At 25.3% G+C, this 11697-nt stretch overlaps 3 protein-coding genes across 4 annotated transcripts in view; 1 reads left to right on the top strand and 2 right to left on the bottom strand.

Moving 5' to 3' along the window:
* Positions 1 to 162: 162 nt before the first annotated feature.
* Positions 163 to 2901, top strand: LOC103579519 (mitochondrial import inner membrane translocase subunit Tim17-B). The gene is made up of 2 exons (XM_008560943.3): positions 163 to 289; positions 1996 to 2901. The coding sequence occupies exon 2, from the start codon at positions 2003 to 2005 to the stop codon at positions 2492 to 2494; it is 492 nt and encodes a 163-aa protein (XP_008559165.1). The 5' UTR covers positions 163 to 289; positions 1996 to 2002; the 3' UTR covers positions 2495 to 2901.
* A 937-nt stretch (positions 2902 to 3838) lies between these two features.
* LOC103579520 (snRNA-activating protein complex subunit 5) lies at positions 3839 to 5032 on the bottom strand. Its single transcript, XM_008560944.3, has 2 exons — positions 4496 to 5032; positions 3839 to 4135 (listed from the first exon to the last, which is right to left on the bottom strand). Exons 1-2 carry the CDS (start codon positions 4604 to 4606, stop codon positions 3944 to 3946), a joined length of 303 nt encoding a protein of 100 aa, XP_008559166.1. The 5' UTR covers positions 4607 to 5032; the 3' UTR covers positions 3839 to 3943.
* Positions 5033 to 6540: 1508 nt separating this feature from the next.
* Positions 6541 to 11697, bottom strand: part of LOC103579521 (probable serine/threonine-protein kinase DDB_G0282963) — a 14131-nt gene continuing 8974 nt past the window's right edge. For both annotated transcript variants that reach the window (XM_053739100.1, XM_053739101.1), the window contains 3 exons: positions 11406 to 11697; positions 11230 to 11299; positions 6541 to 9851 (listed from right to left, as the gene is read on the bottom strand). The exon at positions 11406 to 11697 is cut by the window's right edge and continues 4078 nt beyond it. In XM_053739100.1, the coding sequence (XP_053595075.1) occupies positions 9088 to 9851; positions 11230 to 11299; positions 11406 to 11697 (1126 nt within the window). In that variant the 3' untranslated portion in view covers positions 6541 to 9087. The remainder of the gene's footprint in view (positions 9852 to 11229; positions 11300 to 11405) is intronic.

Below are 11697 nucleotides of genomic sequence, written 5' to 3'. Positions count from 1 at the left end.
TCATTTATCGATAAAAAATAAAAGCAGGTTATTTTATTAATTTTAATTAATTAGTTAATAATTAAACGTCTGTAAATTTTTAAAAAATAATTAATGAAATTTAAATATTTGTGCGCTTGTAATTTTAATGAATTTTTATTTAGTTGGTAGCAGAGCACTGATGTCCAGCCAACTTCTGTCATCTTTTTCCTCATTTTTCTGAGTTTAGTAAAATTTTATCGTTCATCTTTATCTAATTTTCCACTGGCACCGGCGCAAGAGTTTTTATTCATAACAAATTAAATAATATGTAATTATAATTATTTTTATTAATCATAATATTTAATATACATATTTTTATTATTTTATTTATAGAAATTATAAATATGACGAATTGAATCTTTGTCACTGATTTCAATAAATTTCATCATCAATTTAAAAATCATAACCTCTGATTTTGTCTATTAATATAACAAATAAAATTTCAAATTTTTAATTATTTAATGTACTAGAAAATTTAAATTTTGAATTAACTAATTGAAGTTTCAGATAGTGTAGGATCAAAATTTTATGTTTTAGTAAATTATTTACTACGACGTTTCGTCTTTTTATTGGGACTATCAGGTTCTTAGTTTTATACAAACACATGTCGATTACTAATGACTGACTTCTTGAAAAAAGGTTTTTTTATTTGTTTTAAAAAAGTGTAAAATTTTATTATTCTGAAGTTAGTAGACTATTAACAACTTTTTTTTTAACAGATCAATTACAAAAAAAAAAAAAAAAAAACTAAAAATATGCACATATAGAAAATTAAAAAAGCTACAGGTGCAATTTTTGGAATTATTTTTTTTTTTTATAATTTATCGTTTCTAAAAAAATTCAAAAATTATCAGACATCAGTGAGCTTCGGTATCATAAAATTTTACTTATTAAAATACTTGGAGAAGTTACTGTTCAATAGGAAATATTTCCATAGTTCTGCTTAAAAAAAAGATAGATTCTTATAGCTGTATGTATGAAGCTCTTAAAACTTCTCATAGGACTCAATCATTCTTATAAAATCTATGACAATTTATGATAATCTATTGGATTTCATGAGATCTTTTCTTGCAGTACAATAAGCAGACAAGTGACATATAAATATCATTTTTGAATCAAAAATTATTTGAATCAATTTTACTTAAAAAAATTAATTTTTTTTATACAAGAAATTTAAAACTCGTTATTTTTAAAATTTTCCAAACATAACTATCAGTTTTTTTAGTTATTAGAATGATATAAATATTTAGAAGCTTACAAAAGACAAATGGGATTCTGACAGGAGTGAAAAATAGTCAGAAACTAGTGAATTGAATCCCTAAGGAAGAAACTGATCAGTTGCGTGCTAAATCGTATTGGTTTGAAATTTATTTGTCGACTGACAAAACAGACATTGAAATTCGCAGTTTTAATACAGTTGCGGTAAAATGGTTCCATACCTAATGAACTTCGACAATTTGAACTTTTACACTTGGAACTTAGAAATTTGAACTTTGGTAAATTTGAACTTTAAATAATAATTTAGTATTTCTTTCATCAAAAATAATTTTTTTTAACATAATTATTTTTTTTACCAACAAACTTTCATTTATTTATAAGTTCTTCATCATCATAATTTTCATTATCATCATTAATATTTATAAAAATATTAATAGGTTGTTTTATTTATAAAAATTCAAATTTACCAAAGTTAAAATCGCCAAAGTTAAAATTATTAAAGTTCATTAGATGGGTCGTCTTGGACTAACTGTAGAGATACTGAAACTTTAAGTTTTGATGCTGGTATCATTAAAAAAATTATTGATGGTAATGCATCGTATAATTGACTTGTATTGAGTGATATGAAGAACTAGAACTTGAACTCCCAGAGATGTAATTTTGATCATGTATTCTCTGAAATTCAAAATGCTTATTATAATTAGATGTTCAGATAAAAATACATAAACTTAACTTTAATTGTAAATATTATTTTAGATAAATCATGGCTGAATACACAAGAGAACCCTGTCCTTGGAGAATAATCGATGATTGCGGTGGTGCTTTCACGATGGGACTTGTTGGAGGCGGTGTTTTTCAATTTGTAAAGGGATATCGTAATGCACCAAGTGGAATTAGCAAACGTCTTATGGGAAGTGTTATGGCAATCAAACAAAGATCACCAATAATCGCTGGTAATTTTGCTGTCTGGGGTTGCGCCTTTTCGATGATCGACTGCACGTTAGTTCACTTTAGACAAAAAGAAGATCCATGGAATTCAATAACAAGTGGGGCTGCAACTGGTGCTATTTTAGCATGTCGAAGTGGAGTTCCTGCTATGATAGGAAGTGCTATGGTTGGAGGCGTGCTATTAGCACTTATTGAAGGAGCTAGTATATTTTTAAATCGTTTAGCTGGTGATCCGTTTACTCCACCAACAATTGATTTTGACGATCCGGAACCACTAAAACCTCTTGGTAATAATAATTCGTCATAATATTCATCATTATAGAAATTAAATAAGTTTGTACAATTATTTTATGAATATATTTAATTAAAATTGACATTTATTAAAATATAAATTGTCAATTTTTATTTCAATATCTTTAAATAGTTTTAATTAATTAGTACGTCACATAGTAACTGTATCATAAGTTTATTTTTCTGAAGATTATAGTTGACTTTTTGTTAATGAAAAGGTATAAATATTTTTAAAATTATATCGAACACAAAATAAAACAAAAATATAAAATTAAAGTTTTTTTTTTTGAGCTAAGTAATAATATTTGAAAAGTTGATTTTCATATTTTAAATATAATTTAAATTTATAAGGTGTATAATTATATCATTAAATATGTTTGTAAAATATATAAATTTTTTTTCATGTAGAGTGCTAATAAATAATGTGTAATAAAATATCATAGTTATTGATACATACTAATTAAAATGTCAAACATTTAATTGATATTTTTTAAATTGATATCACATTCAAATTTTTATTGTAATTTTGGTGAAAAAATATCAGCTCTACTATTAACTGAAGCGATGTCTTGGTATATCAATAATATGTTCTTATAAACTTTTATTTGCCCGTGAAGATGTCTTGGAAAAAATTACTATTTAGAATGATAGTATTTACATATCAATTTGTCATTACGTTACTTGTCATTTCTCAATTTATATAGTTCATTTTTTTCCGTGTACTAAGTTTCGAGTATTAGAATAAAATTTAAGTTTGAAGAATAATGTTGATAATTAATTATTATTAATTGTTTAAATAAGGTCCTTGAGTGTACCCATAATCGCTCACTAAAAGTTGTCATGTACCATTACTCGATCAACACATGGTCCCATAGTCGCTCAAAGACAATATCAATTAAACTATCATGTTTATTGACTTGGACAAATAATTTATAAATTATACTACTTTATTCTTTCACAATATAAAATTTCATGAATTTTAAAAATGTATTTATTGAGATATAGTGATAAAAATTCTTAAAAAATTTCACGTAATCTAAATTTAATCTAACGAATGAACGTTAAAGTAAAAAATGCCGGCTATGCGCGATTTTGAAAACAGTCATTTAATTTAAATTTATAATTTATTATAAAATAATTTGATACATCATATATTAATATATTTAGATTTCCAAATAATTATTTATCAATAATAATATTTTTAGTTGCAATTTTTTTTTATAAAAATTATAAAAAAACGCCTTAAACAGTTAAAGTGACCGACTAATGGCACTGAGCGGGTATAGGGGCTTTTACCTTACCAGATATCTTAGGTTTGTATATTTATTTTTAAATATGAATGATAATTAAATTTAAATAATTGTTGATATTTGAATAAAAAAATAACTTTAATTTATAATCAGAAAGTATGTACACGATAAAATTATAAAATTAACAACTTTCATTAATTTTATCATATTTAAATTTAATTTTCCTCTTCCTCTTCCTCTTCTTCTTCTTCTTCTTCTTCCACATTATGCTTCGGGTGAATATAATTCGGCACATCTAGATTTAATTGCTTGGATCGGCTATCAGGAGATAATTTAATATTTACATTTTGTGATACAGTTTTTTCTTTAGATTTTTCAACCATTTGAGACAGATGAAGTTTTTCAATCTGTAATATAATTTCAAATAATTAAAATAGTTATTTTTTTATCTACTTTAAAATAAAACTGAAGTTAACCGACGTCTAATAATGTTTAAATTCACACTCATAAATAATAAATCAATAAATTTTAAATGAGACTGAAGTTAGCCGACATCTAATAATTTCTAGATTTTTTTTAAACGATAAATTATAAAAAAAAAAATATTTGAAAAAATTGTACCGGTAGTTTTTCCAATTTTCTACATGTGCATATTTTCATTTTTTATTTTTTTGTAATTGATTTGTTAAAGAAAAAAAAATCCAAAAATTCTCAAGTGTCTGCTAACTTCAGGATCATAAATTTAAAATAATAATTAATTGTAATACCTGAAGAAGATCAATTTGATCCTGCATTTGAGTTAACAGTTTTTTGAGCCATTCTTCTTCTTCAGCAAGTTCTTCACGATACTCAATCAAAGTTTTCATTTGACTTTCCATCGTTAATTAATTTTTCGTTATTTTCCTAAATAATTAATTTTTTTCACTAATTATAATAATTTATTTAAATTAATTACTCCAATTATAGTATTTAACTAAACTTTCGTCTTAACAATTTTTCTTTTATTTATTTTTTTAAAATTTACTATAACCTCTAATTCGTTGATGCGACCAATAAAATTTAAATTGTTTTTTGCGAATGATAAAAATCAAAAAATAATTATTTTATTTATCATAATTAATGGTCGCTTATTTTAATTTTCATTTAATAGTTAGTTTGTAAATGTCAACATTCTCAAAAAAAAAAAAAAAACAAATCACAGCACAGAGCTGAAGTTTTAGTTTTTTAGTGCTCCCTCTTTTAAGCGAAAGCAGAACTAAAACTCCCCTTTCCAAAGAGTTTTTAATTAAGCAAATTAATTGGGGTCGGGGTATATTTTCGCAATACTTCAGTTTCAGTTTGACAGCAGCTTAGTAATAAAAATAAATTTCTAGACAAGAAAGTAGTAATGATTAGAAAAGGAGCCTCTGCTAAGAAATTGAGTCTGGCGTTGCAGTCGATGCAACTAAAACTAATGGGTAAGGTTTTAAGATCGATTAAGATGGGCACTGTAGTAAATATTGAACGACAAAATACAGTATGAAACTCGGACTTGAATTGAAAAAGATAGTATTCCGCATTTCTTAAGAGCTGGAACATTCAATTTTACCTGAATTAAGATTGGAATTTTATACTTCAGCAGTGGCTCATTGTACAGACGAGCTCAGGATTTAATTTCCTAGGAAATTGAACGCTCTACGAGAAAGGTCTCTTATCATTTTTTGAGAAATCGATCTGTTCAAAAGTTATTGGAACTGAAAATCAAATTTATAATGAATTTCGAGATCTTTTTACTTTTCAGACAAAACTATCAGACTTATCACAAAATGTCATAAGATCTTTTTTGTAGGAAATTTTATTCTGTACAAATTATCTTCAATGAAATTTTTCAAAAGTGACGTCATAATAGAGAAAAATAATAGATAATTCATTGGCTTGAATTATTGAGTAGGGATATACTCCCCCTATTTCACTAAAATCCAGTGGTTTAATATAGAAAGGAGTGTTTCAATATATATTAAACCACTCTTTTGACCAATCAGAAAGTTGTATTTTAATATAAAATTTTATGAAGCTCCTTAACCAGTTAGAGACGTATCATTCTGTATGAGGCATAAAATAAATAAAAAATTTACATACTAATATCGATTATGATTATATGTAAGGTACCCGCGGGTAAAAAGGCCTAAATGACAGAAATTATATTTAAAATAACTGCCTCCGCTAAAGGCTACTCTAGTAAAAGGGTCTTGCATAGATATGTTACGAAAAATTTATAGTCCCGAAACCACGTTCCCTGTCTTCTATATTTCATTATCAGTCATATGCTGTCGTAGCGCAGAAGAAATTATAAAAAACAATCTAGTCTTCTGACTCTTAAAAAGTATTGTTGCTAAATTTAAGTGATGATTCTTCTCTAATACCAATTTTATTAAGTATAGTTAAACTATTCCAGTTTGTTTAACCCGTAGGCCTTATTACCCTACCGTAGTAAAATAAGGCCTATTCGTATGGTTTTTGTAAAAGTATAATTTTTGTTTGCTTATGGTAAAAATTACCATTACTTGATTACATTTTATGGCTAATGTATTGAAATAAAGATTAATGATACATTTCGATAATTAAATGCAATATTTTCGATTCTATTCAAAATCTCCCTTAGCTAGGCCTTATTACTCGCCGGTAACTTACAATTATAATTTATTATCAGAAATAATGGTAATAATAATTAAAGAAAGAGAAATAATTAAAACGTGAAGATTTAAAAAAAGAATGATTTAAAATAAAATAACATTATTATGATGATTATGTTAAACTTTAATGATTGTTAAATTAAATTAAAAAATAATAATAATATTATTAATAATAAATTAATTAATTAATTAAGTGGATGTTATAGTTATAAATAAAATATATATATATATATATGTATGTATATATATAAAAATAATTATATACTGGCAAAATGTCGGCAATTTATTAGGAACAACAAAACTTTAATATATTCATCTTTTTAAAAATCCTGCCAGAGCCCACATATATATATTATAATTAAGTCGCAGTTGCCGTTTTTAGGTGCAATTAATTAATTATTATTATCATTTATTTACAAATTATAATTTAATTACGCTAATAGTTCTGCATGTTGTTTTTCTTTTTAATTAATCATTTACTTAGTTTTTTTTTATTATTATTTTTCTGTCTATTTTTTTCAGTCTTAGATTGCTTTTGCCAAAAAAAAAATCACACTGTTTCTTTTAATTATTATTATTATTATTATGCTTTTCTGTACATAGCAGATTATGTAAAAGATTTATTGTTGCTTTTTTTTTCTTTTAAATTATTATCGAGAGAACACCCGGCGAAAGGATGCGACGTTTATTTAAAATTTCCAATTCCTTCAAAAAAAAAACTTATTAGTTTTTTTTTAAATTTATTAAATTACTTACTTTTTAAAAAAACTTAATTAACGTATTGGTAAATTCTATTAAAAATGTCACAGCATAATTAATTAATTAAAATTGCGTACACAAACGGTAGCATAAATAAAATTAAAAAAATAATTAGCACAGATATAGTTTATCATTTAATCTTAATACGACTTTCTCCCTTTCTTTTATATCTATATATTTATATATTCATTTATATATATTTATAAAATTAATAATTTGCTCTAGTGTATTATAAAAAAAGATGCATTATTGATAAAAGATCGGAAAAAGTATAAAATAATCCTTTCCCCAGTTAAACTCTCTTACACAGTAATCTATCTACACACATCTATTCATTTATTATTAAATGTGATGCCAAAAAGTATGTAAAATGTTAAAAGCTAGATAAAAAACGTGTATCTTTGATTCTCAGTTTAATTTCAGACTGTCCCTGTATCGTAAATTATTTTTAAAAAACATTGGAAATAAAAATGATATTTTAAACTAGTAATATATTTATCTAGTTCTTTCTTCTTCTTTTTTTAAATATTTTAAGTATTTTTTAATTACTTTAGTTATTTTATTTTATTTATTTTTATATAATTGCACACCCCGTAATATTTAATACACTTGATTTATTACATAGAGAGTAATTATAAAAATTTTTTCATATCATATCGATTAAACATTTATTTTTTAGTATAAAAAAACCAAATTTGGTTGTGTAAATGTGATGTCTGTTGGTCTTGTACGTATATTTGTTACTCTTAACATTTTATTTTTTCATTTATTATAATATTATTATATTATTATTATTATTAATATTATATATTTAATATAATAGTATATTTTATTTAATAATACTCGAATTGCTTTTTTCTTTATGTTTAAATTTGTACAAAAAAAATCACTTCACATTTTTTTAAATGCTAAATTGGATAACTTCAAACATTTGTTTCATCATCAGTCATTTTAAGATATTGGTTTTTTTTTTAGCAGTTTATTTATACACGGATTTAAAAAATTAACTTTTGATTTGTTAATTTTATTAATTTAAAAAGAAAAAATTTAAAATTACGGGGTGCACATTATTTTATTTATAAATGATTTAACTTTTGACAGAACTATGATTATTATTTATAATAAAATCCCTCAAAGATTTATTAAAACGTTTGTATGGAAATTTCCCATCGCTTTACACCAATTCAACTAAAATAATATTAATTTTAATTATAATATCAATAATTATAATAATAATAACATTAATAATAATAATAATAATAATATCAATTATCGTAATTATAATTATATAATTTAAAAATTATATGTACAATTCGTAGTTGCCATACTGGAATACTTATACAATTTATTCCAATAAACTGACAGATAAATTGAGATAAATCATTTTTAAATAGCTTCTTTTTACAAAATTACATTACAAATCTGGCAGATAGAAACATATTGTAATCTATCTGCCTAACCACATGTACATCATTTTTTTCTTCTAAAATTAAAGTTACACGATGGCGTATTTGTTCTTTCATTATTATATATTGTTTTTTTTTCTTTTTTTTTTTCATTTTTTTCTCTGCATTATTTTATTATTTTAATATATATTCTCCAATTACCGCTAATATATTAATAAGATAGTGTACAATTTTGTGTATAAATAATTATTGCCATAGTGAAATGGAAAAAAAAAAATAAATAAATAAAGTTTGATAATTGCGGTTGGAATAAACGTTAAATCATAAAAGTCAAACCAAATGTTTTAGTGAAAGACATTGTGGTGGCGTTACAACCGTTTTATCATCCTTGGTTATTATAATAAATCATTATTATTAATTATTTTTTTCAACGTGATAAATACACATGATAAAAACATAATTGAGTGGTAATATTATTTAAATCTTAATGAATGTTCAACATACTTTATTTTTCGAGGAGGGTCACGAGCCCAGTATACTACGAACCGCTTGATCAAGTACTGAGTCTTTAGATTCACTAGTTTGGGCAGTACTACCACTTGCACCACTAGTTGCTGTTGAACTAGAGGGCATTTTTTTGAGATTCAAAATACTATCGATAGCAGATTGAACTTGAGCGGTGATATCATCATGCTCGAGAATATTACTGTTATCGACTTCACCGGATAACGCGGAGGGACATTGAACTTGAGAATGAAACGCTAATTCGTCAAGACTATCAGCATCTTCAAGTAAATCACGTTCAAGTTCTGTCGCACTGCTGCACCAGCGTCGATCTAATTCCATCGATGAGTCTGATTCAAATATGTTCTTTGAACTTGCACTTTGAACACTCACCGCACTACTGGTATTTGTTGTACGGCTTTCGCCGTTATTTCGCGTTCTTTCCATTCTCGATGGTCTAATAATTGTACCAGTTACACTAGCACTACCACCAGTACCACCACCAACACTGCCACTAATGTTTATGTTTTTACACTTTGAGGAATCCCCGGCTGATGGATAGACACCTAGTTCCTTTTGGATTTCAAGCCACTCGTCGTAATCACCGCTCGTACTACTCGACGGCTTTATATTCAACTTTGAATCTGTATCGATACTAGAAAAATCATCCTCGAGCTCTTTTTTAACGGAAATATTTGATAACGACGGTAGTGTTTTTTCCTCATCCATTGGATCCGCTTCTACTTTTGGAAATATTGGTTTTTCTTCCTTCTTCAGCTCTTCTACAAGTATTATTATAAATTTTATTAATATATCACAAAAAATATGTAAATAAAAAAGTTAGAACTGCAATGATTAAGAAATCTAATTTTCAAAATTTGAATTATTTCATATTGTATTATATTATTAAATTAAAATTCAAATTAATTAAAAATTCTTAACTTTGAATTATTTCAAATCATAAAATAATATTGCCTTGCTTTTTAATTCAATATGATTCGTTCTAAAATTTATACTCGAAAGCAAAATAATTCAGACAATTTTAAGGAATTCAATGTAATTAAGTTACGTCATCTCAAATCATTTCAAATTAGATTTTTTAATCAGAGCGAAAGAATGCGAGTGACATTTTTTCAAAACTGATATATTGACATTTTAAATAAATATCTTATAATCTCTACATATATTTTATAACTTGTTACATTGTTAGATGATAGTTTCACTTTCATATTATCAAAATAATGATTACTGTAACTGTACAACTCTGTAAGAAATTTGAATTTTTGTACTTGTGCCCTTTTCGCATTTGTTAATTTTTTTTAAAACTGAATTTACTAACGAATCCAAAATAAAAAATAAAAAACAGCGATAAGGTAAAAGCCTCTATACCCGCTCACTTTTCATTGGAGTGAGATTAAATCACTCAATATAAATTAATAAATAAAATGAAAAACCATATTTTTTTCATAGTTATTTTTTTCAAGATTCGAGTATTAGAATAAAATTTGAGTTTGAAGAATAATGCTAATAATTAATTATTATTAATTTTTTGAATAAGGTCCTTGAGTGTACCCATAGTCGCTCACTAAAAGTTGTCATGTACCATTACTCGATCAACACATGGCCCCATAGTCGCTCAAAGACAATATCAATTAAACTATCATAAGTGTATTGATTTGAACAAATAATTTATAAATTATACTACTTTATTCTTTCACAATATAAAATTTCATGAATTTTAAAAATGTTTTTAATAAGATATAGTTATAAAAATTTTTAGTTGTAATTTTTTTTTATAAAAATTATAAAAAATCGCCTTAAACAGTTAAAGTGAGCGACTAATGGTACTGAGCGGGTATAGGGGCTTTTACCTCAAAGTGAAAAGAAAAATTAACTTTGGTAATATGTGATATCATAGCTCTTACAAATTCGTCATTTAATTCAAAATTTTCTTCCTCTAATTTTTTAGTTTGGTTCTACGTAATCGAGTATTAACGCAATTTATAAATGACAGTAAGCATTAAAATTTTTTATATATGTATATATATTTTTAAAAGTGAACTAACTTAAGCACTTGAAACCTTCAGCGTAAAAATTCACTTATACCCTCTCGGCTCTAACTCCTTAAACTATAACAACAATAATGAGTATAATGCTTACCATTGGCCTTAGTTTCATCATTTACAAAGATCCGATCAATCATCATCAGTTCCGACGTCCTGACTTCCCGCTATTAATATAATAAAAGATAAATTAAATAACATAAACTCAGTTGATTGCTCAGTGATAATATTAAATCGATAAAATAAAATAAAATAAAGTAATAAAATACGTACCATACTGTCCATTAGTAGAAGATAGGTGTACTTATTGACCATTGAATTGAATTTATTAAGTAAATGTTTAGCTGTCTCCTCAAATATTTCATCAGCTTTAGCAAGATCTTTCGCACTGAGTACTTGTTCATTCAAGCAATGATAATTGAGAAGCCTTTGACAGGCATTGTGCTTATCAAGGAAAGGAGTATTTACATCTGGATTTGTCGCACCACTTTGATCTATTTTCAATTGTTTTTCAATCAAATCACTGCGATTAACTTGACGACAAATAGGACTTGTTGCTGGTCTT

This window comes from Microplitis demolitor, chromosome 5 (assembly GCF_026212275.2).
Source record: "Microplitis demolitor isolate Queensland-Clemson2020A chromosome 5, iyMicDemo2.1a, whole genome shotgun sequence".
Lineage (NCBI taxonomy): Eukaryota > Metazoa > Arthropoda > Insecta > Hymenoptera > Braconidae > Microplitis > Microplitis demolitor.
This window is presented reverse-complemented; position numbering and strand designations above follow the sequence as displayed.

Excerpts from the sequence above, each read along its gene's own strand:
- LOC103579519 (XM_008560943.3), top strand. The coding sequence starts at position 2,003 with ATGGCTGAATACACAAGAGAACCCTGTCCTTGGAGAATAATCGATGAT.
- LOC103579520 (XM_008560944.3), bottom strand. The coding sequence starts at position 4,606 with ATGGAAAGTCAAATGAAAACTTTGATTGAGTATCGTGAAGAACTTGCT. Across the intron at positions 4,136-4,495 it reads ATCAAATTGATCTTCTTCAG|ATTGAAAAACTTCATCTGTC; the intron begins GTATTACAATTA and ends ATTATATTACAG.